Here is a 27,988-nt window from a genome sequence, read left to right on the forward strand (position 1 = left end):
GTGCTCGGAGCATACTCTTTGCTCATCTTGGGGATGTTCATCTAGAATTATAAAAGCCTTAATTCAATATTGATATTTCCCTGAATCATAGTTGTTGCAATTATTTGTTCGTCTTTTATTTTCTGTTTATCCATTTAATGCCGTTTCCTTGCCTTATCCTTGTTTCTGGGTCTGGAATGACCAATTGGCATGAAAATGGTTTTAAATGAGGGCTTTGGAAGAAGATTGGGTTCTCAGGGTGCAGGGAGGAAAAGGTAACAGGAAATGAGCAGGGCATTAAGATAAGACCCTGTGGCCTCTCACCCAGTTCCTTCAAAAGCTTTGGTCTCTAAGAGATGGTGCTCACCTGGCACCTCATTAGCATAGCATTTGTTGTGGCTTGAAGCTGTCAGAATCCCCAGGGCTACCTATCATTTTCCCATCAAAAACATTTAAAAGAGAGAAATGGACTTGGATTCTCTTGGCTGGGAGATTTCCACCACTATGTCAATCTCCATGATCAATGTCCTTTCCTACTGCTGCAAATCAAGCCAACAATACCCTCAACACCAGGGACCAAAAGCATGCAGATTGCCTGGAGTGGCCACTGAAATGGGGAGAGGGGCCAAGAGACTACCAACTCCGCCATGTCTGCCCTTTGCCAAAGGGAACCTTCTAGTCTACACTTGGCATTGAACTCAGCAGGCCTTCCGCCTAGAGCTCAGAGCCCAGCCAGTCCAGCCCAACCCTGGAGTAGATTAAGAAAATGCTCCCTCTGCCAGGCCTCAGTGGCCCGGGAAGAATGGTGGGGACACTTATTGACCTCTCCTGCTCTTCTCTTGCAGTTTCCTGCTTCTTCAACTTCACCAGTCCCTCCGGAGTCGTCCTGTCTCCCAACTACCCAGAGGACTATGGCAACCACCTACACTGCGTCTGGCTCATCCTGGCCAGGCCCGAGAGCCGCATCCACCTGGCCTTCAATGACATTGATGTGGAGCCTCAGTTTGATTTTCTGGTCATCAAGGATGGGGCCACTGCCGAGGCCCCGGTCCTGGGCACCTTCTCAGGAAACCAGCTCCCCTCCTCCATCACGAGCAGTGGCCACGTGGCCCGTCTTGAGTTCCAGACTGACCACTCCACAGGGAAGAGGGGCTTCAACATCACCTTTACCAGTGAGTCCTCCTTCTGTCGCTATCTGAGCATCTCTGAGTGTCACTTCTGAGGATGAGGGGCGGTGCTCCAGGGAGAAGTGCTGATGTGGGTGCATCAATCCCAAGGGCATTGCTGGCTTACAGGCCCTGGCTTGGGAGACCCCAGAATGACCAGAAAAAGCATAAATGTCTGCCTGCTGGGCCAGGACCTCTTTTCTGTGGTGTCACTTTCCATTGAGCATTATTTCCCTAGGTGACATGTGATATAAAGGGAGCTCGGAAACCTCCTTTCTCCTCTCAGTCTCCCCCTTCTACAAGGCCCTTCTAGAACCAGGGAGGCCTCTGGCATTCTGGCATTAACTCCCAATTCCCTCTCTGCTGTGCTTCCCTGAGTTCCTGAACACTACTTCCTGTTGATCCCTGGTGTTCCTGGGGGTTACCCACTCTTTGCTTTGCCCAGTCCCATTCCCATGGTCAAAGTAAAAACAAAGGTTTGGAGCAGCATTTCTGTTTGGCCTGGAGACCACTCTTAGGGCATCTAGTCATAGCCCCTCCTAGAACCACAATCTCAAAGTTGTCACTTCCAGTTTCCACCCTGGGCCCCTTCTCTAGAAGCAACTTGAAGTTCCATAGTGAGTATTTTTATTCCTGTATCTCAAGATAACAGTGGGTAGGGGTGGGATAGAAACCTAGAGACTGAACAAAGCCAAGCTCCAAAGATAGCAGCAAGTTGTTATCAGGTCACAGGAAACAATAAACCTAGGGAACTTGGCCCCTGGCAGATAGTCAGGTGGTACTGAAGCTTCCAGATCCTTTCCCAGAGGCTGCTTTGGAAATGCAAGTCCCCAGCTGAAGCTCTGCTCCACACCCACAAACACTTACCTCGAGCCATATGAAGAAGCCCATCTCTTCCCAACCCCCATCCCCACCCTTGGCAAAGAGATTGTGTCCCCTTGTTCCACCTATCCCTGGGGCCCAGTTGAGCTGAAGACTTCAATGGCTACATAGTGGGCCATTTTGGGCCCCAAATTTCAAGGAAGCACCCAGGCTCAGGTCCATTTCCCTCGCCACCCTTCTTCAGGACAGCAGACTTGCTGGGAACAGCCTTCTCAAGGCGCGACTCCCCTGTTCCCACCATCCAGGGACAGGAGGAGGTAGAGCCCAGTCCCACCTTTCCTAAGCATCCTCTTCTAGCCTCAGGGTCCTGCTCTTGAGCATCCCTGTCCTCCTCCCTGCTTTTCCCATAAGATCATGAGCTTCGAGAGGAGCAGGTACCTGTTACTTCTCTTCCCATCCCCTCTGCCCAGCACGGGGCATGCGATGAGGCAATGATCAGTCAAGGCCTGTTGAATGGAAGGAGCCGTGGGTTGCTGTGGCTTTTTCTCACCCCAGTGGCAGTAGCAGGAATGAGGGGAAGAGGAAGCCTGGGAAGCTCATGCCTCCAGGTCGGTGAGAGCTGAGAGCTCCCCAGTGAGGAACCTGGGCAACAATGGATACTTTCAGTGTCCAAGGAAAATCAAATCCCACTAAGTTCCTGCTTTCCAGGGAAGGAACATCTCCAGAGTCCTGGGGAAAAGGAGGCCCAGGCAGCCCAGGGAACCAGCTCCATTGGGAGGGCAGACCCGGCTGAGGACCCGCTCTCCCTAGCGTTTCTCTCTACCATCATCAGGATGATACATATGCAACATGGCAACACTCGAAATCTGGGACAGGTCAATGCAAAATAATAAGTACCACCCAGAATCCCCCACCCAATAATGGTCCTTGCCAGCATTTGGTGAATTAGAATTAGAGGTAGCAAGTATTTTTCTATACACTTATATATACAGCTGGATGGAGAAAGACAAATAACATTTTACATAACTAAACCCCATCCTAGTCCTACTGAGTCAGAATCTCTAAGGGGACATGGTCCCAGAATCTACAGAGGTGAAGGATTCAGATGCATCCAATGAAACACTGGCCCATGGATGAGCATTTGGGAGCTAGCACAGTCTCCCCCAGAAGACATTCATCTCCTCCCCCGTCTCAACTGTTGATCATCAGGGCTGAGCCTGACTCGGCCCCAGACAGTTCTCTCCACAGCTAGAGAGGTGCCATGCTTTCCCACTTGGGACTTAAAATCTGTGCCCCTGTAGCAGGGCTGGGAGATCCCCTTTCAGCAGTTCCTGGCAGTAAACCTGATCCTTCTTCCACATGGGGCATAACTGATAATGACAATACTAGCTGCTGTTTATTGAGCACTTACTGTGTGTCAGACCCTGTGCTGAGCAGTCTACAATCTACCGGTACCTTCACAACCAAGCCCCATAAGCCAAGATCCTTCTCACATATTACGAAACTGAGCTTTGAAAAAGTGCACAGGTAGAAATGGTTGGGGCTTAAATCCTTGACTTAGAGATTGTGCTGCTAGATTTTGTGAACAGCCCCATATTCCTTCTGTATGCATGTGTGTGTACATCTGTGTGTGTGCACAGGTATGTGAACATGTACATACGTGTGGGCAACTGCTAAGAGGTTTTAATAGAAAATGTCTGGACTCCTGAACCCCAAGTACCACTTTTCTTCCCTCCCCATATCTCTAATTGTCAGGGCACCCCACAATCATAGTTGCTAGTGATGAAAGGTTGGGAAACTGATTCTGGGCTGACCCAGACTTTGCAATTCAGAAGGAAGGGTATGGGAGACTCAGACGAGGCCCTGTAGAGCCATCCCAATCATCTTCCTGTCACAGGCTCCTGCAGCTCATCTGAGGTGGGAAGGGTGACAGGTTTGTAGGGCTCTTGCCTCCAGCCAGATTCCACCGCCTCCAGGGTCACTTGTGGTTCTGAGTGCAAGTGTGTCCCCATCACCAGGGAATGTCAATGTGCTGTGCATTGGGTTCTTTGAAGTGGCACCTGCCCATGCACTCATTGGAGCCTGGTCTCCACGGGGAGGTCACCATCCTTAAAACAGTGAAGACACCCATAGGGCCTAACCTCAAAGATATTTCAGGATAGAGCTGTGTGGCACTCCTGGGGGAGGAGGACTGGAAGTGGGCTTGGTGGAGATGAGATAGCAAAGGGCATCCTTCCATGCAGGGGAGCAGGAGAGGAAGGGAATCATCCTTAACGAGCACCTACTGTCTACCAGGCACCACACCAAACCCTCACCTCTGTCATATTCCAATCAACTTGCGTTTTATTCCTGTATCCGCATGACCCTGCAATTGAATAGGCTCTCCAAATTACAGATCAGCAAACTGAGGCTCGGCACCATAGCACACGTCACCCAGGACAGTGGAACTAATTAGAGGCAGAGCTCTATTGAATCTGCAGTGCTGCCGTCTCTTTGCTCTTCCCCAAACTGCATTAGCAGTCACCTGGGCAGAGGGAGCAGCAGCCCGACAAGAAGCAAGGAAATGAGGGGGACAGCTTCAGACAGGGTTAAGTCCAGGGCACCTGCTTTATGATGTTAGTGTCTATGAGCATCACAGGATTGAGAGCCGGCTCCCCTGCAGCATGAGTGATCCCATAACCATGTGAAGTTAAGGAAGCAGGGAATGGATTTGACATTGAGGAAACAGATTTGCTCCTTGACTACATGGAGCCTCAGTTTCCTGGTCTATAAACTAGGGTAACGATGTCTGATGGAGGGAATTGTGATAAGTTATAAATGAGCACGTGCCTGATCTATAGGTGCCCATTCAAATGAAGTTGGATTGGGTGCTCAAGCACCTGCTTCACACCCAGTAGGGCCTATCAGCCATAACCTGGGGATCCCAGGTTATAGGGGTTCTAGCTCTCCTTCCATCATGGCAGGTTCTTGGGGAAGTGGTGGAGGTCTGGTTGATGAAGCTTGTTGGCTATGGTCCACACACCAGCTCTGTCTAATCTTGTCCTTGACCCCCATCCATGCAGCCTTCCGACACAATGAGTGCCCAGATCCTGGTGTTCCGGTAAATGGCAAACGGTTTGGGGACAGCCTTCAGCTGGGCAGCTCCATCTCCTTCCTTTGTGACGAAGGCTTCCTCGGGACCCAGGGCTCGGAGACCATCACCTGCATCCTGAAGGAGGGCAGCGTGGTGTGGAACAGTGCCGTCCTGCGCTGCGAAGGTACGTGCCCACAGGCGGGGGCCGTGGCTGTCAGCCAGACAGGTTCCACAGGGGGACTGAGTGACCTGAACCACAGAGGTCCATTTCTGCATCCATCCATCTATCCATCCATCCTTTCCTCCCATGACCCAGGGCCACTCCTTGCCCTATCCCTGGAGTGGCAAGGGTTTTAGAGGAAGGGTCTGCATAGGAACCTGAATTGGGACCAGAGATTACACAGGAGAAAATGCTGGGTCTGGACGGTCAGGATCAGAAATGCCTCTGGTTTCAGCTGGGAACTCTCCATTTCACAGCCAGTAGCAGCCCTGCCCCAGCGCCTGCCCAGGGGAGCCCAGCATCGTTGGCAGCGTTGAGCGTCCCAGTCTTCCCGGCTGCTTCTCTCTCCTTCTCCATGTGCTCGTATTCCCCAGCTCCCTGGGCTCTCTCCCGTTCTGGCCTTTGTGCCCCTGTTAAATGCTGCCTTGATATCTTTGTGGCCACTCTCCCGGCAACTCAGGGTAGACCAGCCAGAAGAAATACGGCTCGCAGCAAGCTCTGGGCCTGTTATGGCATCTCCTCACCCTATCTCAGCCTACAGGGCAGCTTTTGAGTCGATTTCGGGGACCAGCCATCTATTTAACCAAATTGCAGGCACAGATGAAGGGCAGGGACCGTGTCAAATGTGTGTACCAAGCACGGTGCCTGGCACAGAATCGGTGCTCAATAAATGTTTGGGAACATGGATGAGGAGTGCACACACCCCAAAGTTCCCTTAATGGCAGAAGTGTCATCTAAGGAGGCAGGGGCTGTGATTCTATCTTTTGGGGACAGAAAGCTTTTCATTTCCTCTTCTGTGGTGGGCAGAAGATGGTGACCTCAGTCCTGACTCCCCATCTGAATGGCCCCACCACAAATGGGAGAGCTGCAGGGAGCAGAGAGGGCTTTGCCCCCAGGCTGATGGGGGTGTGGGGGAGGATAGAGACCACCCAGCACACTACACATGGCAGGGGGTCCAGGTGGGCTTCCCAATCAGAGGATCCTGAGCTGGATCCAGCAAGTTGCTTTTCCTTTTGGACCTCTGCTCTTTTGGCTGGAAAAAAAAAATAAAAATAAATAACCAGACAGGATGATAATAAGCAGTGTATGTAAAGGGCCAGCCCAGGTATAAAGTTAAGTACTCATAACAGTGAGCTATGCTTCTACTGGTACGTGAGTGCACAAGGTTAGAGAATCTTCCTTGGCCTCTTATCCCCACACCTGGCCTAGTGCTTGACACTTGTAGAGGGTCAGCCAATACTGACTGATGAATCACGGAATGAATGAATGAATGGAATGATCTCTTACCTAGAGTCTCACTAATCAGAAGCACATCAATGAAACGCCTTCAGAGCCATCCTTCCTGCTGCCTCTGCCTTGCAACCTACCTGGCTGGGCACCCTGGGCAAGCCACTTGACCTCTCTGAGCCTCAGTTACCCCATCAAGTGCAGGTTACTCGTGGAACCTCGGTGGGTTGTTCTGAGCACGCACAGCTCCTGGAGCAGCACCTGGTGGAGAGGTGGTACTCAATAAGTGTGGCTGCCAGCCTTCTTTTAACCAGATTTTAACCCTGTCTTCACCAGACCCATCAGTACTTGCTCCACTTGGGGGGAAATGCTGTCTGCTTGGGGGCAGTCGGCACCTGAAATAAAGGGCCGCCTGTTGGAGACACTGAACCGACACAGGGAGAGCATGCTCAGTTTCCTCCAAGTGACGAGCCTTGCGTGCCAGCCTGGGGTGGGGGATCTGGGGGGCAGCACTTCAGAGAAGCACAGCGAGGGGCAGACGTCGCCTGGAGCAGCTGCTCCCAGCATAGAAACCTAGGATGGGGTGGGACGGTGCAGCCCTGGGGACCTGCCCTCCTAGGCTGCTTGGCTGCCTTTTGCCCGAGCCTTGGGGGGGGTCCCTGCTTTGTGGTCAGTGTCTTTGTCCTGTCCACTCTTTGTAGTTTTGTTTTTGATTAAGTATCTCCACCTTGTGGACAATTAAACGCAGGAGCTAATGTCTTGTAGAAGATCTTTTAATATATGCTAAGAGCCACTTAGGTTTTGAGAGGCTGTGATAGGACATGGGAGAAAATGTCTCCTCCTAAATTTAGAAAGAAGGAGGGTCATCGGAGGATCTTGGGTGCATGGGAAGCAGGGGTGGGCAAAGTTTTTCTTCAAGGGCCAGAAATGAAGTACTTTTGACCTTGTGTGTTGTAGGGTGTCTACTCAATTCCGCCACTGCCGTGTGAAAATGGTCTTAGACTGCATGTCCATGTCTGGGCTGGTTTGGCCTGTGGACAGCACCTTGATGACTGTGGATCTAGGGTACAGAAGACATGGGGTCGGGGGTTTCCATATGTTTAATCAACAGCGTCCTAAGAAAGACTTCCAGGGAGTAAGTGAAGCCACCTAAGAACGCCCTACCATCTCCCACGTTCTTCTTCTTCTTTTTATTTTTAAAGGAGAACCCACCTCATTGTTTTAAAAACATCCCCTTCATTTCAACCTTTCACCAGCCCAGGGAATAGGTGCAGTTACTGCCCCACTGGGACCTGGGAAGTTCGGCCACCTGCCCAGGGTGCTCTTAGCCTGTAAGTGGCGGAGGCCCCTGGCTAGCTGGTCCTTTCCTTTTTCTTGAATTTTATGACTTGAGAGAGTATAGTGTAAAACCTGTTTACGAAAGACTTAAAAGCATCCACAAATGGAATGAAAAGTGGGTTTTCTACTTTCCACATCCCAGTAGAAAATTAAGACAAAAGGAAACACTCTGCCTCTCACGAAAGACAAAGCAGGCAGGACACCCCATGGAAGCATCAGAAATTGACGGCGTAAAGCAAAATGCCAGCAGTGAGAGGGACGTATCAGCTATTTAATTAAGGAGGTAATTAGATTCCTTATTAAAAGACAAAGACTCTCAAACTGAGTTTAGGAAAATATCCTGCTTACAAGAAATACACAAGGAAAAGGGAGATAAATAATGGACAGTGAGTGCATTTTCACGTCTCACGTTTTAAGGGAATACATGGGGTTGTAAAATTTTCACACAACGCACAGGCCAATCATGTTCCAAGTGAAAATCCTCATGCCCCAGCCCCAGCCCCTAGCGCACAATGGTTTAAGAATTCGGTATAAAGATATCCACATATTTTCTCCCGTATCACATCAAATGCTTTACTATAATAAAACATGTCCGTTTTTCTCCACTCCCACGAGAAATCTAAGCCATGGGTTTAGCTCATATAGGCATCCAAGGAAGGATCGTGAAGGGATTGTTGTGTTTCTACCATTATCTCATTAATCTTGTTACTCTTTTGAGAAAGTTATTGTTATACTTTATACATGAGAAGTCTAACAACCAGTGAGGTGAACTGAGTTGCCCCAAATCACCTGGTTTGTATTAACTGAGCCCTTACTATGTGCTGTATAACATACGTTGTCTTATTGAGTCCTCATGACAACCTTTAAAGTCGGTCCTATTATCCTCACTTCACAGAGGAGGAAACTGAAAGCAAAGAGTGGTTAAGTCCCTCACCCAAGATACACAGCTATGTAAATGGGAGGAGAGTCAGCGTTCAAATTCAGGTACCCTGATTCCAGAACATTTTTCACAGCCATGTAAGTCCAAAGTTGGTTCTACTTTCATTCTACCACAAAAGGGTAAAGGCTGGGTGGTGAGAGGCTCAGGTGGGGAGTGGAGAGGGAGTAGGAGGCCACACTTCTAGCTTCAGGATAAAGAACTTCTGTCATTCTGGTCAGAGGTCACTCACACTGGACAAGTAGTCAGCCAAACCCCTCTAAAGGCAGCCAACATCTCACCACAGAAACAGTGGGCAGAGGTGGCATTCCCAGGCCCGCCTGTCTGTCTAGAAACCAAGGCCCTAGAGCCAGGCCTCCCAGGTTCAAGTCCTGACTCCGACACTTCCCAGCTGTGGGCTTCTCAGCCAGCTACCACTGTGTGTCCTTTGAACTGAAGCAAATACTGTGCCCATCCATAGGCTGTGACGCAAAAGCTAGGAGAAGCCCAGACCCACGTCCAGAGCAGCGTCTGGCACCGTGAGACGGGGAGGGCTTGTTCTTGGTGCATGCTCTTCTGCCACCATTCCAAATTCCTCTTTCCCTTGCACAACTTTAGCATCAGAAATCGGGAGAAGGTGACCATCCCTCACATGTGTCACAGTAGACACATCCTTTTATCACATTTTCAGGAGGTGGAGGGCCAAGTCTAGGCGCGGGTAGTGCTGACTTCTCCTGAGGCCTCTCTCGGTGGCTTGCAGGTGGCCACCTTTTCTCTAGGTCCTCCCATGGCCTTTTTCCTCTGTGTGTGCCCACCTCGGGTCTCTTTCTCTTCTAATAAGGGCCCCAGCCCTGCTGGATGGGGGGCTCTGCCCTTTTTACCTCATTGAACCTTATTTACCTCCCTGAATGTTCCCCGTCTCCAAATTCAGTCACCTTCAGGGTACAAGCTTCAATCTGTGACTTTCAGGAAGAACAGCTCAGCCCACAACACCTAGTAGCTCTACCTTGCAATCATATTTCTATCCTTCAGCAAATATCTGTTGAGCATCTACTGTGTGCCCGGCACAGGGTCAGGCACAGGCCCTCCCTTCTGTCCTGTGCTGGGCTCTCCTCCCTATTCATGCAGGACCCTCCCTACTTTCTTTTCCATGTATGTGTGTGTGACCACACTTGCCTTTTTATGTCTTACCATTTTTTTTAATGGAAAACTTTAAACTTATACCAAAACAAAGTACCCCGTGTGTCTGTCCATTCCTCACTCTGCTCCAACTGTAAACCCAGGGCCCCACCCACTGCCCCTTGACCCCTCACTCACTCTGGACTAAATGTTTGGCATAATATTGCATCCTCAACATTTTAGTATGCATGTCTGACAAATAAACTCTTTAAAACATACCACCATGCTATTATCCTAAAAATTAAAAATGATTACTTAGCGCAATCCATGATTGGCTAATACATTTGTGATATGTTTTTGAAAATTGGAATCCTAGTTAATTTCATAGGTTAAAAGGAACTAGTTTGTCTCAAGTCTTTCTTAATCTATGGGTATCTATTCTTGCCCTTGTGTTTTCTATTTTTCTTTATCTTCTTTCATTTTTTTTTTTTTTTCGGTGTGTGTGTTTACATTGATGAAGGTCAGGGCATCCACTCTTCAGAGTCTCCTACATTCTGGATTTTGCTGATTGCTACCTTGAGAGTTTCTTATATTTCTTTCAATTGTCAGTAAGATCTAGAAACTTACTCAGATTCCTTTTCCATTTATCGTCCAGAATATTTTACAAGCTGGGTTTTGTGTATTTATTGCAGGTGAATAACATCTGGTTGCCTCTCTTTTGGGGACAGTAGAAGTCATTGATGATCATAGCCCAGGAATTGCAAAATACTAACATTTTATAGTTCTGCTTTGATAAGCTGAAATATTTAAAGAATAATTGTCCTCATCAGTTATTCACTTACTCTAAGGTATAATTCATGACACAATATAATATAATTCGTGACAGGTATAATTCTCTCCTGTCTAGGAGAGACACTTATTTTCCTTTATTTGCAGGTTTTCATATTAATGAGTTAATTCCCTAACATTTTCCAAAGTTGAACATTTTTAAATGTCATTACAGTCCAATGGATGTAATATTTTGTATGTTAAGTCTATTGCAATTATTATTCTAACTGATGCTCAAGTTTTCTCTTTGCAGAGAGAGCCTTTTGAAGATGGCACAACCTCATCTCGTACATGTTCTGCCCCTGACCTAGAATCGGTTATTTCTCCAAGGAGCCCTGGTCCCTTAGAGGAAACTGACATTTAGAAATTGGATTTTTTTTTCAGTCCTTAGGATCAAACCTAGGGCCTCATATATGCTAGGCAAGCACTCTATCACTGAGCTGCACCTTCGGTCCTTTTTAGTCTTTGAGACAGAGTCTCACTAGTTGCCCAGGCTGGCCTCAAGCCTGTGATCCTCCTGCCTCAACATCCTAAGTAGCTGGATCACAAGCTTGCACCACCGTGTCTGGCAATATTTAAAATCTGGACACTGGGGGTGCTTATTACTCTCAAGTTGTTCCTGTTTTGGAGGTTTCTCATTGAAGACAACTAAGAAATGCTTTTTAAAAGAAAATGCATTGTAGGGCTGAGGCCATAGCTCAGTGGTAGGTCGTTTGCCTAGCACATATGAGGCACTGGGTTTAATCCTCAGCACCACATAAAAATAAAGGTATTGTGTCCATCTACAACTAAAAAAATATAAAAGAAAAAAAAAGGAATTGCACTGTTGCTAAAAGGTAAAAGGTCCTAAATACCATTGTCACTTCCCATCATAACACATACCCAAGAATCTCAGAGCGGCCACGCCAGTATTACCAACAACATGACTACTGAAAATAATCTTCTCCTTATTCATCATTTTTAGTTCTTTTGTTCTTTGATATCCTACCAAGGATGAGCTATCAGATTACTGTTTTAAAATCTCCTTTAAGTAGTTTCTTCCTGTGTGATTATGCTACCAACTGATATAGTATCGTGTTCAAATTCTTGGTGCATATCAAATTTAATTTTTCTTTTTATTTATATAAAATAGTTACATAGTTCCAAAGTTCAATCTATAAAAGAAGATACATTTGGGGAAAGTGTTGCTTATAACCTACCCTTTCTGCCCTGTTCCCTCCCTTTGTCCATGGATAAACCTTTGGTTTTGGTTTACTTTTTTATTCATTATTAATCTGATTGAACATTAATACTTTAACATTAATTTGACTTTTAATATTAGCTCTTTCTTAGATAAATAGAATCAAATTTTACCCAGTATTCTCTATGTTGCTTTTATTCACTCGGCCATATATTCTGGGGACCACTCCATAACATTGTATAGCATATTCTTTGTTTTTTGTTTTACAGCTACATAAATAGTTTGTTTCATTGATTACCCTAGTTTATTCAGTAGATTCCTATTGCTAAAATTTGAGCTGTTCTCATTCTTTTGCTATTACAAATTGTGCTGTCTTGTATAGCCTTGTGCAAATAAATGTGTATTTTTTTCTTTTTTTTTTACATTTTGCCAGTAGATCTTTGGGACAGAGTTCTAGAAATAGAATTGCTGTGTCAGAGAGTAAATGCATATGAATTTTGCTGTTTATTACCACATTTCTCTCCATAGGGGTCTGCCATTTTTTATTTCCACCAGCAAATCACCAGAATTCCTGGCTTTTGCAGCCTCTATGACCTCAAACTTTGGGTGTTGCCCACCTGATGGATGAGAAATAATGTCTCATTATAGTTTTAGAATGAATTGTTCTTATTAAAAATGAAGTTGAGCATCTTTTCAAGTGTTTAAGGGACAATTGCATTTAGAATCCTCCCCTCCAGATCCCAGCCCGGCAACTACCACTCTCCCTGCAGTATCAAGACAAGCAACAGGAAGTGAAGAACTGAGTTAATAGAGAGGTCATTTGGCACTCACAGGAGCAGAAGAAGACATTAACTAAGAGAACTAATGAAGCAATAGAGCAGATAAAACCAACTGGTGTCCACCAAAGGAAGGGGCTGTGTTTCCCTCCCTGCAGGTTATGGGAGGGTTGTGTTGAGACAGATACCCTGCATGGAGAGTGCTGGGGAGGCAATAGTGACTGGGTAGTCCAGGGATTCCTGGAGATTAACTACAGAGGTCACAGTTCAGCGACCAGAGATGCTGAGCCTGTGCTGATCTACAGCCGGGAAAGAGCCTCAGCTCACTGCTGAGACCCCGTGCCTGCCTGAGAACCTTGGGACGTAGCAACAGGCACAGCTCCCCCACCTTCAAGGTCTAACATGTCCATTGAAGGAGGAGAGAGAAGCATTAGGAGGTTCAGTGAGATGATAGATGGATTTTGAAAACTGGTGTTCCCCAGAAATGACAATACACATATGTGGTTTATTCCCTCAATGCTGATGATGTAAGTAATGTGTCATTACTTAGTCTCTATGCCTCCATTCACCAAAATGGGGTAATGACCCCCTTCTATGCAATGAGGACCATAATGTGTGTGTCTTTTATCATTGCAGTTGTCACTCAATAGTACACATCAAGTCCTAGCACTTGGTGAGCTGTCCAAACACTTGCAGAGGGACTTGGAGACAGAGGTCTCAAGGTTAAGTCTCAGCTCCAGCTTCAAGAGCTCAGTGTCCTTGATCTAGTGTCTCAACTGGCTTGGCCTTATTTTCTCCCCCTGGAAAGTGGGGATAATGACTTCACAAGGCATGTGCATTTAGATGTGATAATACACATGAAGAGTTGACAGCTCCTGTTGTTGTTGTCGTCATCATCATCATCATCATCATCATTATCTTTGTTAAAGTTCCTAATATAATTTTCTATTAAGACTATTGATAACTATTTTAGATAATTCCAGAAAGTTATAGAATTGAGAAAAGAAGAATTGGGTGCATTTGGCGGTATTCTTTTTTAAAAAATTTACTGTTCTTTTTAGATATACATGACAGTAGTAATATGTACTTTGACATATTATACATACAAGGAGTATAACTTATTCTAATTAGGATCCCATTCTCATAATTGTACATGATGTGTAGTTTCACTGTTCGTGTATTCATATATGAACAGAGGAAAGTTGTATCTGATTCATTCTACTCTCTTACACATTCCCATTCCCCCTCCCTTCCCTTCATTCCCCTTCTCAGCCACAGAGAATGAAATCAGGGCATTTGCTGGTAAATGGATGGAACTGGAGACTATCATGCGAAGTGAGATAAGCCAGTCCCAAAATACCAAAGGCCAAATGTTCTCTGTGATGTGTGAATGCTAACACAAAATAAAGAGAGGAGGGAAGAACAGAAGTTCATTTGGCTGTAATCTATGAAACTGGTTACCTGGAGAAATCTACAAAATTTTGCAAAGAGAGCAGCACCCTGTAGCTCATTTAATTCTTTCTTAGTTCTGCTAAGGAATGTTCTGGCCTCCCGTAGCTCCTCAGAAAGACGGTCCAAAGGAAACAGGGGTTCCTTTAAAACCAGGAGGCTGCTTATACTATGATCCTGGTTCTCTGCTGCCCCAGTCTGAATTCAGACTCTATGACTTGCAAACCCCAGCCAGTTCCTGAACCTCCAGACACCTCAGCTTCCTTAGGAGCTAATAATTGTGCCAGCCTCACAGGAGCATTTGTTTCCTGAAGAGTGAACCTGACTATGTGTGCATCTGAATGTGTGATGTGAAGGGAGCGCTTGATCTGGGACAGTGGTGCTGACAGAGGTGACAGCCTTAGCGGTGGGTGGTGATGCCACCCTCATCATCAGCCCTGAGCGGGTAGACTGTAAACAGACAACCCCAGAAGAACAGGATGGCCGAAGAACAGGATCACACAGCACTTGAGCTCTGTAGTTCAATTCAGGTGAACAGCGGATCTGCTCGTTGGAGTCATTTAAAGGTCTGGGCAGATGGGTCTGCCATCTTGACACCTGCTTCCATTGTGGAGAGACAGGAAACAGGGCAAGTCATGCCCTGGTTCCTACTGTTTCCTCCTTGGCGTGATGCGCAGCTCTTCTGTCTCATTTTATTGGTCCAAGCAGTCACGTGACCTTGCTTCCACTTCCAAAGAGTGGGCCATGAAATCTACTGTGGGCCCTGGAGGAAGAGTCCTGGAATGGCCCTAATGTCCACCACAGGAGTCAGGATCTAGTTTCAGGGTCAGGCAGGAGTGACGGGAAGATGCAGGTGAGAATGGGGGAGCTGAGTGATGGGAGGCCAAGGAAAGGAGAGGACAGGCTTTGCAAGACCAGGGACAGCCAGGAAACGTGGCAAGGCCTGTCAGCGTCTTGTGGAGTTGCTGCAATGGCTACATTGATCCATCCTTTCATTCATTTATTCGATAGTCATAGATGACTGTGGGCCAGGCACTGTGTTAAATTCTGGGGATACCAAGCTGTGAAAGAGATCAGTATTAGTGCCTGCACCCCAAGCTGAGTGGGGACTGGCCGCTCCCTAGTGTGGATAGGAGGAGGTAGGCCCAACAATGCCTCTGCCTTAGGCCTGACAATTGAGTAAGGAACAGAGAAAAAGCCAGTATGACCCAGATTTCGCTGCACTTCTGCCCTTCTAGACTGAGTAAAGGGCTTTGTTTAAAGGATTCTTTTCATTTCTCCCCTCTGGCCTTTAATAAACTTCCCAATGACGTAACTCAGCCCATCATGAAGGTTCCGATAGGCAAAACTCACAGTTTATAGTTTATGTAACTCTCCATAAAAACAGAGACGATCCTTGTTGGCTGGTCTAGTGGATAGAGATGTATTTTGTGTGCTTATTCATTTGTCCCCCAAGAATGCAGCTTCTCTCCCTCTGTCCTCCCAGCTCCCTGCGGTGGCCACCTGACTTCGCCCAGCGGCACCATCCTCTCTCCCGGCTGGCCTGGCTTCTACAAGGATGCGTTGAGCTGTGCCTGGGTGATCGAAGCCCAGCCAGGCTACCCCATCAAAATCACCTTTGACAGGTGCTGGGCACTGCGGCCTGGGGGACAGGGCGATGGAGTGAGGGGAGGGGCAGACGCCAGTACTGTTAAGGCACCATCAGAGGACACTGGGGCCAACTGCCCTGGGGGGAGGACTCCCTGGCTTTGCCCTTGGGCTTGGCTTGTGCTGTGGGGGTCCTGTGACTGGACAGGGGAGAAGGCTGGGCTCTCACTCAGGATGCCAAAGCCTGCCCTTCTCTTAACCCCCAAGGATGGAGAGTGGCAGATGGACACCATCAGATGTTGAAGCCAGGCACGGCATCCGAGGACTGTAACTCCAAAACTTCTAATAGGAGGGTGGTCTTCCTGACCTTGGTCCCAAATCCTCCACATGCCCCACGTCTACTCCCACCCTGCCTCTGCCCCTCAGTGGGAGATATGGATACAAACTTCTTCTGGACAAAGCATCCATGACCTGAAACAGCAGTCTGCAAATTTTTCTGGGAAGGAGCAGATAGTAAATCTGCTAGGTTTTTTGGGTTTCTTGCTCACTTTCAGATCTCTGATGCATATTATTTTTTGCTTCTTTGTTTTCAAACATCCTTTACCAAATGTAAAAACCATTCTTAGCTCTCAGGCTGTATGCCATGTTTGGTCCTGGGGCTTTAGTTTATTGACTCCTGGCCTAGGAGCTAGGCCTGGTGCCTCCAGGTCTTAAGAACCCAGGCCGTAGAGAAGATTGGAGAGCTGCATCTGACCAAGGAGGACGAAGGGCAAAGCTCAGTAGAGAAGGTCCTTGCCATATCACTAGTAAATGTGTCCAAATTATATTAAAAGACCCCAGCCTGCCAAACTCTGGGTGTCTGAAGCACTGAGTCAGGCAGGGTTTTCATCATTTGCAAATTAATAAGCCTTGGGTTTCTCAAGAGGTCTTCACTTGCGTCATTTGACAGATTTAAAACTGAGGTCAACTATGACACCCTGGAAGTACGAGATGGACGGACATACTCAGCGCCCTTGATCGGGGTTTACCACGGGACGCAGGTCCCCCAGTTTCTCATCAGCACCAGCAACTACCTCTACCTCCTCTTCTCTACGGACAAGAGCCACTCGGACATCGGCTTTCAGCTCCGCTATGAGAGTGAGTCTCATAGAGTAGGAGAGGGAGGCAGATGACAAGGTTGGCGCAGGCGGGTGAAGGGACCTGGGGCTGTGCACCAGTAAGACCAGATCCAGCCATCCCGTGGCACTCCTGGCTAGGCTGTCCCCTTTGGAAGGTACTCCCTTACTCTCAGCATCACTCAGGGATCATAGGAGCTAAGAGTTGCTCATGACCTTCATGCTGGATCCCATGTTCATACTCCATGGCCTCCTCTGGGTGCAGGTGACTGGGTGCCACGGCGCCAGCACTCTGGGGACAGAGTATTTGATGAACCATGAACTTGAAGTGGAATGGCAGCTCTCACTCACACTGCCCTCTCACATCATCTTCTGCACCTCTCCCCTTGATTTAAAGGATCCATGTCACTGCAATTCTTTGCAGACCAAAGTAGAAAAGATTGGAAGCACCATGAGTACAGGGTCATTTCTTATTCATGTTTATATCCCTAAGCCTTAGCCTAGCACCTGCACCACAGCTGATGCCCAGCTAATGTTTATTAATGAATGAACCAACAAGCAAGTGATCTCCTATTCAAGAGAGAGGTCTTCAAGCCAGGCCCCATGGCCCACACCTGCACTCCCAGCTACTCAGGAGGCTAAGGCTGGAGGATTGCAAGTTGGAGGCCAGCCTCAACAACTTAAAGAGACCCTGTCTCAAAATAAAATCAAAAGGGTTGGGGTTGTAGCTCAGTGATAGAGAACTTGCCTGGCGTGTGCAAGGCCCTGGGTTTAATCCCTAATACCATAATAATAATTTTTTTAAAAAAGGAAGAAAAAGAGATAGGTCTTTAGACATCCTCTCCACAAAAAAATAATGGCCACATTTCGTGAGTGCTAATAGCAACTTCAGCCCTTTGTAAATCCCTCCTCTCTCTGGGTCAGCTGGTGTCCCTCAGTGGGGATGGTGCACATTCTATTCCAGCTGTGACCTCTTTCTTCCAGCTATCACACTGCAGTCAGACCACTGTCTGGATCCAGGAATCCCTGTCAATGGACAGCGTCACGGGAATGACTTCTATGTGGGCGCTCTGGTGACATTCAGCTGTGACTCGGGCTACACACTGAGTGACGGGGAGCCCCTGGAGTGTGAGCCCAACTTCCAGTGGAGTCGAGCTCTGCCCAGCTGTGAAGGTGAGGCCCATCAAAGGGACAAATGCCTTTCCTGCCAGGAAAACCAGGAGCTGAGACGGCCACTGATTCCTGGACCCCATAGGGAAGATGGGGGCTTGGGGAAGAGGTGGGGCAGCGGGTACCTAGAGCACGTGGCGTAGCTCCCTGAGCCACTCTGGTCTTCACTGCCCTCTTCACTTCTGTAGCTCTCTGTGGTGGCTTCATTCAAGGCTCCAGTGGGACCATCTTGTCACCAGGCTTCCCTGACTTCTACCCCAACAACCTGAACTGCACTTGGGTTATCGAAACCTCGCATGGCAAGGGTAAGTGTTTGGGCAAATATTGGGAAGTGACCCAAGGTCAGGCCCTAAGCTCCCAGGTCAAGGCAACCTCAATGGGGATTTCCCTAGAGTGATGTGTAAGCACAGTCTGAATATTTCTCAGCAGAACCTCTCATCTCTTTGAATCACAGAACTCATTCAATAAATATTGTTGAGAATCCAAAATTGCCAAAGAGATCATACTGGTAACCAACCATGGAATCCATCCCATCAGAGCCAGGAATCCTCTCTAAACACCTCCGGTGGGGATGTCTCCCACCCCTTCCACAGTAGTCACATACTATCATTTTTGATGGTTCATTTCCCTCCTTATAGCCTATTAGGTGGCTCTGAAACCCATGTCCCTTTCCTATGTCCTGGAAGAACAGAGGGCACCTCTGCTTCCTCTGCCTCGTATCACCCCTTCAGATTCTGAACACAGTAATTCCCTTCTCGTGTAGCTCAGCTCTTCCCCGAACATGCATACATGTTCCTCCTGCGCTGTTGCCCCAGCTCCCCTAACCTAAGTGGTCTTTGGGAGCCCAAGTTCAAAGTCAGGGTGCTGGTTATAAATAAGCATTAGTTAATATACTCTTTCATCCAACAAATATGCTTTAAATGCCACCCATGTGGGAGATACTGGGGCTGCGGGAACCCCACAGGTGTGGAAGGTTATTCCAGAGCCTCTGTAGGGTGCTGTCTCCTGCCCCTGGTCTGGCAATGTTAATGCTGAGTTAATGCCAAGGCTCCACCCCAGAGGCATTGCTTCTCTACGTTGGGGGTAGAAACCAGGCATGTACATTTTGAGGACATGTATACTCCGAGGCATGCCTTTAATTAAGAACCTCTGATCTAGAAGAAACCAGGAAAAAGAAGAGCCCCAGGAGAAGGGGAATGAAGTGGAAGAATACCCTTTCCAGATATTCAAATGTTGTTATGGGCTAAGAAAAATGTGAGCAGCATGGCAGGAGCACAGGAGTGGACATTCAAATCAGTGAGGGACGATAAAGATCCAGAAACAACCCCCCCCCCGTGTGTGTGTGTGTGTGTGTGTGTGCACACGCATGTGCTTGTGGATGAGTGAGAGGGAGACAGACTTCAGCATATGATTAAAGTGTCATTTCATTTGAAGAAAAGAATTTAATAAATGGTGTTAAAACAGTGAGCTTAACCATTGGGGAAAAGATCTTAATGAAATCAACCAAATTATGCTATGTCCATGAACAATGAATCCCACTTTTATGTATAATGTATAATTAAAAGGCACAAATTAAAAAAAAAAAGTAGAAGGGAGACCGGTAGAGTAGAGGAAGAAGATCAGGGGGAAGGAGGAGGAAAGGGAAAGGGGAGGTACTGGGGAATTAGACTGATCAAATTATGTTATATGCATGCACAAATATGTCACACTGAATATCACTATTGTGTATAATTACAATGCCCCCATAAAAAAATTTAAAAGGATTTTTTAAAAAAAAATCCAATCCATACTTTATACATTTAGCCACATACATTCCAGCACTAGGAAAACATGGATCTCTAACCTCAGCTGAGAAAGCACCTTCCTGAACACCCAAAGCAGAATCTGCAAAGGCAAAGACTGTTAGATTCAATTAAGTAAAACTTTAATAGGATTTATGTAAAGAAAGCTCCATAAAAAAATGCAAAGTCAAATAGTAAATAGACAAAAATATCTGCAATATATATAATTGACTGAGGATTACCAGCCTAGTGCATACAGAGCTCTTTAGAATTTCTAAGAGAAAGAAGCCTGGCCCACCAGCCTGCAGAAAGAGCAAAACTATAAACAAATGCTTCCTAATTGCAAAAACACAAATTGAAAAATATCAACCCCATCAATAATGAAAGAAATGCAATTTCAGCCGGTAGCAAAATCCCATCTTCCTTTTCAAGTCATCAAAGAAAAGCTTCACTATGGGGAAAGGAGGAGAAAAGTAGGCCCTTCCTCCTCACCTGGTGGTTTGGTGATAGGAATCAAAAGTCTTCAAAAGATACATGCCTCTAGACATGCAATTCCACACACTGAAATTTACCTGCAGAAAATAAGTAAAACCACACATTTAGATATAACAGCCAAAGTGTCCCCTAAAACATTTATTTATGATATTGAAAACTTAGGGACGATTCAAATGGGCATCTGTAAGAAAGCATGAAATAAACATACAGTTGTATGTTGGGTGAACAGACTGCTAGGCTGCTGACTTGGATTGTCCCTGAAACTCCAGCTGGGGAATGTTCATGGAATGAAAAACTAGGAAAAAATGGGAGAATATTTACAGATCTATGGAAGTGGTGGCAAAAATTGTTAAGAAACAAAGCTTGCTAAAAGATAGTTTTTGCTAAGGAGGATATTTGCACAGAAAATGGTCTAAAAGATTTACCCAAAGATTTTAACACTAGTTTTCTCTTATTATTCTCATTTTTGCTTTTTTTCCTGATTTTGAGCAATGAATATATATTGCATGTAAAATATGCTATTTGTACAAAAAAAAAAAAAGAAAATTATTTCTAATTTCATCATGTGTACTTAAGTGCTTCACTTTGGTCTAGATGAGCCCTTCCCTGGCCAGGTCTCAGATGTCCCAGAGCTTCTCCAGGCAAGGCAAGACCCTCCAGGCAGTCCAGGGAAGCCCCCTAGAGTCCTTGGAGGGACAACCTCTGTGGTCATGATTTTCTGTACAGGGGCAACTGAGATCATCAGGGTGAATGTTCCTCTATGTCTTTGCTTAGAAGTCAGTGTAGCTCATCAACTACTTAACAAATGCTTATTGATGCCTGCCCTCAGGAGTTTATGGTCCAGGGCTAGACAGGCAGCCTAAACACAGAGCTCAGAGCAGCAGCATCTCTGTGTAGTAGAACACACATCTGCAGCCTGGCCCAGGGGGTTAGGCAGGAGGCCTGGATCTGAGACATAAGCTTGTCTTCCAGAAGGAACAGGAATTAGCTAGGATGAAATGTGCTCACGCAGAGAACCAACAATCATGCCTGAATAAGTGACTGCTTCTTCCTCAGAACCCTGACTTCCCCTAACCCTTAGCACAGGGCCCCAGGGCTTAAGGCAGTGAGCCAAGCCCTTCAGCCTGCCTTGCCTTTCTGGGCCTCATGCTGAGTCCTCAGAGTTCAGCCTCCACAGGCCTTTGTTCAGGCCCCGGAGCTTGCCAAGTTCTTTCTTCTCTGCTTGACCAGCTCTTCAACTTTCCATGCTCGCTTCCTCTCACCAGCCTCCCCTGTCCTCCTCTCTCCAGCATCCAGGTTGAGCTTCCCTCCTGGGGATCTCCCACAGACCCCCGTTCTTCCCCAGGCCTCACCCCACTTGAACTTTCACCACCTGCCCACAGACCTGAACTCTTTTGCTTCCTGCAGTTCTGCCTGCCCAGCTCCACACCTGGCACCCAAGGAACCCCAGAGGTATTTGGAGACACGCGTCTGACCCCAGATCCTTCTACTCAATCTCTGCTCCTAATATGTTGGGTGAACAAACCGCTAGGCTGCTGACTTGGATTGTCCCCAAACACTCCAGCTGGGGAAATTCTAAACTTTAGGAAACTCAGAATTGCCCAGCTGGCCACTCCAAGGGAGTGGGCAGTTCAGGAGGCTGGAGAATGTGCCCTTGCAGAGACCCCAGGACTGCAGCTTCTTAACCCACAGGGTCATCTGGGGCTGGGCTGAGCCGAGCAGAAAACACCTGTGGGTGCTCACCTGATGAGGGCCAGGGCTTCGGACTTTGTATATGCCATCCCAATGTGCCACCTGTGAGGGAGGGATCAGCATCCACACACGCAGCTAAGGACACACACATGCAGTTCTGGATGCAGGCCTTCAGCTGGTAGACGGGCGTTTGATCCCTGCCTTTCCTGCCCTGGTGCAGGGTTGATATCACTCCTACTGTTCTGCCCAGTTCACTCCAGTGTGTACATCTGTCACACCAAATCTGGATTCAAACTCCAACATGGGGCCTCTCTGTTTCTGTGACAATGTCTTCATTTTCTCACAACGGCCAAAAGAGCCCCAAGCAATCAGCACAGCTGGGAACCCCATGGGTTTCATCTCGGTTGTTTGCTCATCCTTAGAATCCCTGCCAAATGTTTACTCCTTCGGAGGGGCTGTATTTGCATGCTAGAAGAACAGTGCAAAGCTTGGTGCTTCATCCTGCTACTGTATCTGACCCGCTCTCCACCCAACCTGATGTTCTAGCAAGGAGGGGGCACATACATTTCCCAAGCTCAGTAGTTATCTGCACACATTTTGTGTGTCAGGAGTATAGCACACATGGAGGCACACATGTCCACATGCCTCCTCTGCACATGCTCACATCTCTTATGCCAAGGATCGTGTCCCTATGTGAAGCCCTCAAAGCAGAGTTCCCTGTCCTTCCTCATGCCCCATGCTGGATTCTCACCATTGATGTATCTGTCTCCTCTACGAAACCAAAAGTTGTTTCTCTTCTTAAGCACTAGGCTTGGTACTTGGTAGGTGCTTAAGACCCATATCCTTGAACAAATAGATACATAATTGCATCTCGATTGCCTGCAAACCAGTAATTTGCAAACCACAACCTACCACCTCTGCTAGGCTATGTCTCTCCAAACCCTACTCAGAGAAGCTCCAATACTCCAGGATCACCAGATCTTATCCACAGGGAGGCAAGAATAATAAAACTTTTAAAATGCTCTATTACAGGCTTGGATCCATCATCATTTATTAAAACTTCATCAGTAATTATCTAGGAAAGTATTTCTCAAACTTTTAGGTGCCTATAAATCAAACAGAGGTAATTCTGCATTTCTAGCAAGCTGGTCATGGACCACACTTTGAGTAGCAGCTGGGCCCAGCACTCCCAGTCTAACAGTGCAACTTTCCTGGCACCATCATAACACATGTCCCCATGAACACAGACTTGTTGGAGGCCTTGCATTGACATCTGTACCCAAGCAAGTACAGCTGCTGCCACCTGGACAAGTTTGAGAGCTGCTTTGGGTGTTAAGTTCCTGCTGCTCCATAACCTTACTCACTACCGACCCTCTCAGCACCTGCCACCCTCCCACCTGTCTCCTTTTGTGGCCTAAGAGGCGACATCCTGGAGTGGCTCAGCAGTGAGGCCTCAGATGCCCAGCTGTACTACCTGCCAGATGAATTACCCTGGACAAATGACTTCATGCCTTTGTGCCTCATTTTCCCCTAGTGTCGACGTAGGACAGATGAGGCTGGACACCCGAGGAATTTTCAGGAAGCAAGTTCATTTAAGCCCCTCCCACAAGCCCCGTCCACACTGGTCCAGTGCACATCAGCCCACATTCCACCTGTTCTTCCGGCCTCCTTTTCTTCCACTTCATCCTCCTCACGGTCACCAACATCTTACTGGAATTGAAATTTGATGTACTCTGGATAGGAAGGCTTCTTATGACCTCCAGAACAGTGACTGACTGGCCCCACCTACCTTTCCAGCCTCAGTTTCCAGTTATCTCCCACCACAGAGCCCTGGGAGGGACACCTTCTCTGTCCCTTGACATGGGCTGGTCCTGTATCTAGGATGCTCTTTCTTACCTTCCCCAGTTAACTCCTGTGTTTCTGAAGCTGCCCCCCACTCCCCCTTCCTGCTGTGAAGGGCTGTCCATGTCGCCCCCTGGCACGCTGATCTACATTTCCTTAGAGTTTTCATAGTTCCATTTTGTAGCCATTTGTCTAATGCCTCGTGAATCCCCTTGCACTTCACCCTGGATCCCAGCCATGGGACATATTCAACAAATATGCAAATATTTGCTGGATGAATTAATGACTGGCTATGAAGCATCCTCTCAAACTGAGCCATAAATCCCCCTTTCAAATGCTGACAGCCATAAAGAGCTGTCCATCTCCCTGCCTGGGTCTTTGGGTCATGGCAAGTTCAGGTCCATCCACTGGTATGTTGATCCACAGATGCTTGTAGTTGGACACACTGACAGGTAGGTGCAAATAGGAAAGGTCTGGGCAGGTCCTGCCTCGAAACTGGGCTGCTTCAGCCGCCTCCCCGCGGCCAGCTGGACCCCTCTGGTCTCTCTGCAGGTGTGTTCTTTACCTTCCACACCTTCCACCTGGAGAGTGGCCACGACTACCTCCTTCTCACCGAGAACGGCAGCTTCACCCAGCCCCTGAGGCAGCTGACCGGCTCCCGGCTGCCCGCGCCCATCAGTGCCGGGCTCTATGGCAACTTCACGGCTCAGGTCCGCTTCATTTCCGACTTCTCCATGTCCTACGAAGGATTCAACATCACCTTCTCAGGTACAAAGTGTGGGGGTCCCTGGGGAGAGGAGACCGCTGCACCATTCTCTCTCTCCTTCTGCTGCCAGACTCTGGTCTTCTAGTAGATGTACAGTAATCACTCCCCTGTCTCTGAGAGAATGACCTCAATGCTACAGCTAAAGATATTTCGATTAGATCCATGGAAGAACTTCTGTATAATGGTCTTGGAAGGAATTAGCAGGTTCCTTGAGGAATCTCCTACTCTGATTCAGGATTTGCTCTGAACATGACCTACCCAGCTGGTGGCTTCAAATAGCTCCTAGAGGATTCACAAATGTCCCTTCCTGCCCTAGTAATTCCAAATTCTTCTCTTGATTCCACTTCCACTATTTTACAACTCCAGTAATTAACAAAGAAGAAGAAAGGGTGTGAAATTAACATACAGGAGTATTTTAGTCTCATTTGGGTGCTTCTTCATCAATGCTAATTTTGTAGTAATAGATATTTATCTCTGTGTCTAGGAATCCTGAAAAGAAACCTCTTTCATTTGGCATTCAGGGAAACATGTTCCCATGTGAAGCCCTCCTCCCCCCGCCCCCCATGCTTGTCCCAAGGTGCCCCAGGGCCCCCTAACCCACCCCTACCTTCAGCAAGAGCAAGAATGCCAGATGGATTCCTCCCAGGATGGGCAGGAGATGTCAGCCTCTAGGAACAGGGATGTGGCCCAGCTTAGCCCTAACACCCCCGAACCCGGCCCTCAGGCAGAAGCCACCTGCCATGTTCCAGGGCAGTCCTGGCTGATGGGACATACCCAACCAGTGTACCTCAACTCAAATGAGAGAGATGCTCCTCCTCCACACAGCCCCAGAGGACTGCATCCCAGAAGGGAGATGCCCTGGAGGACAAGAGACAGTCGTTTCTATGCTGTCTCTAGAAGCGCCAGGCAGGTCCCTGGCCCATGAATGCCACCCCATCCTGCTTGCCATCTACCTCAACGCCAGCTTTCTGAGATCAAGCTTAGAGCAAAGCATTTGGAGTCCTTTGCTACTCAGGTCGCCCAAAGCTGTGTCATAGACTGACCCTCTGAAAGCCACTGACTGGATTGATCTGGTTCAGTGCCTAGAGGGGAAGAGTGGGAGAGTCGAGGGGGCCAGACGCATGGGTTTCCATGGAGATGGAGGGATGGAGAAGAGAGAGCCGAGGCCTGAGGCACCTGAGACTCTGCCAAAAGTTCCTCAGGAAGGAGACACTGTGCCCCAACCCTCTCCTCGGCCTCCCTGCACTTCTCTGGGCCTCTGCTCTTCTGTGGCTCGCCCTCCTTGCCTCCTCACTCTGGACTAGTGTGCACCTGGTCTGTACCTCTGTCTGTCTGTACTCTGGCCCTGTCCCCTGGCATTTGGGCCTCCTTGTTCTTATTTTCTTTCTCTGCACCTCCCGAGACCTCTCTGAGCCCAACCTTCCTGCTGCCCTTGCAGAGTATGACTTGGAGCCCTGCGAGGAGCCCGAGGTCCCAGCCTACAGCATCCGGAAGGGCCTGCAGTTTGGCGTGGGCGACACCTTGACCTTCTCCTGCTTCCCCGGGTACCGTCTAGAGGGCACCGCCCGCATCACGTGCCTGGGGGGCAGACGGCGCCTGTGGAGCTCGCCTCTGCCAAGGTGTGTTGGTAGGTGGTCACGTGCTTTCATTTTGCTTCACTTGATGGGGTGGGCCAGATGTAGCTGATCCGTGTGAGGTGGTGGACGCGCACGCCAAGAGGCAGAGGGAGCTGGGTTTGGGGACTAATGTAGCCTAAGCTTACCTGCAGCGAGACCTTGGGCAGGTGACCTCAACTCCTCTCAGCCGCCTTGTCTGTAAAATAGGCACAGTAATACCTACTCCATGAGGCAGTTCTTTAACCTAAACTGACCTTTGCCAAGTGAATTGCCCATGGGCTCTGAAATGAGGTTGACTTCAGTACTCTCACCTCCTGCCCTTAACATGCAGGCCCCTGGCTGAAGGATGTCTCTTGCAGGGAGATCTGGATGGGGCCCCCGGTGAGCCCTTTGCCTGAGTCTCAATCCAGGGCGTTGGGCGGGTGCTTTGACTAGTCCAATGTAAGGTCTTGCTCTGGAGAATCCTTTGGAAGGCAGCCCATCCAGCCAAGGAAGCAGGGACAGAATTTGGGTTCATTGAGAGAGGGCCCATTACACATCCAATGCGTACCTAGGTCCAGAAGATACGAAAGTGAACAAAACAGAGAAAGTCTCTCCATAGTGGCCTCCCACAATGGTAGAGAAATACAAGCCATAATACATAGATACGCAAGGTGTCCAGCAGTGTTAGGGGCACAGAGAACAATGACAAAGACTCAGGATGTGTGGAGGTGAGGTTGTTTTGTGGCAAAGAGTGGGCAGCAAGGGCCTCTCTGATGAGCTGTGTTTTAGCAGTGGGAACAAAGCGCCAAGATGTAGCTGGTTAGGGGTTGGCAGAAGCCCCACCTGCCTCCTTGATGGATCCCTAAAGGCTGATCAGAGGCTTGGGCCCAGAGCATAGAGGGAAGTATGGTGATGGCCCAGGGAGCAGGACAATTGCTGGCTTCTCCTAATTTGTAAAACTCGCAGCTCTGCTTGCCCGAACCCACAGTGCAGGACAGGATGAAATGCAGGCTGAATTAGGGGAGTACTTACATGCTCACTGTTAGCCATGGAACTCACTTAAAGTGAAATATTACGTAAAACCCCATAAAAATATATAGAACTGATAGATCAAAGCAGCACTGCACAGACTGAAAGAGGCATCAGCATCACAACAGCTCCCGAGGGGCGGGGAGTGGCCCAGCAGCAGAGCACTTGCCAAACACAGGTGGGGCACTGGGTTCCATTCCCAGCATGCCAAAAAGAAAAGGAAAAAAGATAGGCCTATGACACGATGTCACCAAGGAGCCCAGGGCTCTGCAGAGGACAGCTGAACATTGAATAGGCTGGCAAGATGGACTGATCCGTCACTCAGGCCCCAAGGTCAAGTCTCTGGTCTGCCACTTACCATCCCTTAGAGCCACCAGACTCCTCAGCCTCATAAAGCTTCCTCATTTTTAAAGCAGAGATAAGCTCAGCCAACACCCAGGCCCTACTCCAGATGAGATGAAATAGTTGACATAAACAAGAAAGTGCCACATAATGACTATTTTGCCAATAACCTTTTTAGCCGTACTCATGGATAACTGTCATTTTGTCAATAACCTTTTACAGTCCCAGAGGGAAACATTAAGATAAAGAGTTGCAGAATTCCATCTTTGACCAATTAAATGATCTCAAAGTTCCTCCTTTCTCCTGTCCCCATCCCCCCCAAAGCATCGACTGTTGACCAGGACACACTCAGACACTAGAACGCCCCCTGGGAAGGTTTGGTTAATGCCCCCAAGTGCAGCAACTCTTGCCTCTGGGAAAGTGTCCTCAGAGAGGGGGTGTGGGAGATATTTTTCTTGAATGGAGATCTCCAGGCCCC

The 27,988-nt window shown here is 48.0% G+C and overlaps 1 protein-coding gene across 3 annotated transcripts in view; it reads left to right on the top strand.

Annotated features, from left to right (window-relative positions):
• The window catches only part of Csmd2 (CUB and Sushi multiple domains 2), a 546,044-nt gene that overhangs the window by 351,210 nt on the left and 166,846 nt on the right, over positions 1 to 27,988 (top strand). For all 3 annotated transcript variants that reach the window (XM_048815794.1, XM_015485297.2, XM_048815793.1), the window contains 8 exons: positions 825 to 1,151; positions 5,030 to 5,224; positions 15,580 to 15,718; positions 16,630 to 16,817; positions 17,780 to 17,968; positions 18,154 to 18,270; positions 24,328 to 24,543; positions 25,980 to 26,168. In XM_048815794.1, coding sequence (XP_048671751.1) covers positions 825 to 1,151; positions 5,030 to 5,224; positions 15,580 to 15,718; positions 16,630 to 16,817; positions 17,780 to 17,968; positions 18,154 to 18,270; positions 24,328 to 24,543; positions 25,980 to 26,168 — 1,560 coding nt within the window. The remainder of the gene's footprint in view (positions 1 to 824; positions 1,152 to 5,029; positions 5,225 to 15,579; positions 15,719 to 16,629; positions 16,818 to 17,779; positions 17,969 to 18,153; positions 18,271 to 24,327; positions 24,544 to 25,979; positions 26,169 to 27,988) is intronic.

The sequence above is a fragment of the Marmota marmota genome, unplaced genomic scaffold (genome assembly GCF_001458135.2).
Source record: "Marmota marmota marmota unplaced genomic scaffold, marMar, whole genome shotgun sequence".
Lineage (NCBI taxonomy): Eukaryota > Metazoa > Chordata > Mammalia > Rodentia > Sciuridae > Marmota > Marmota marmota.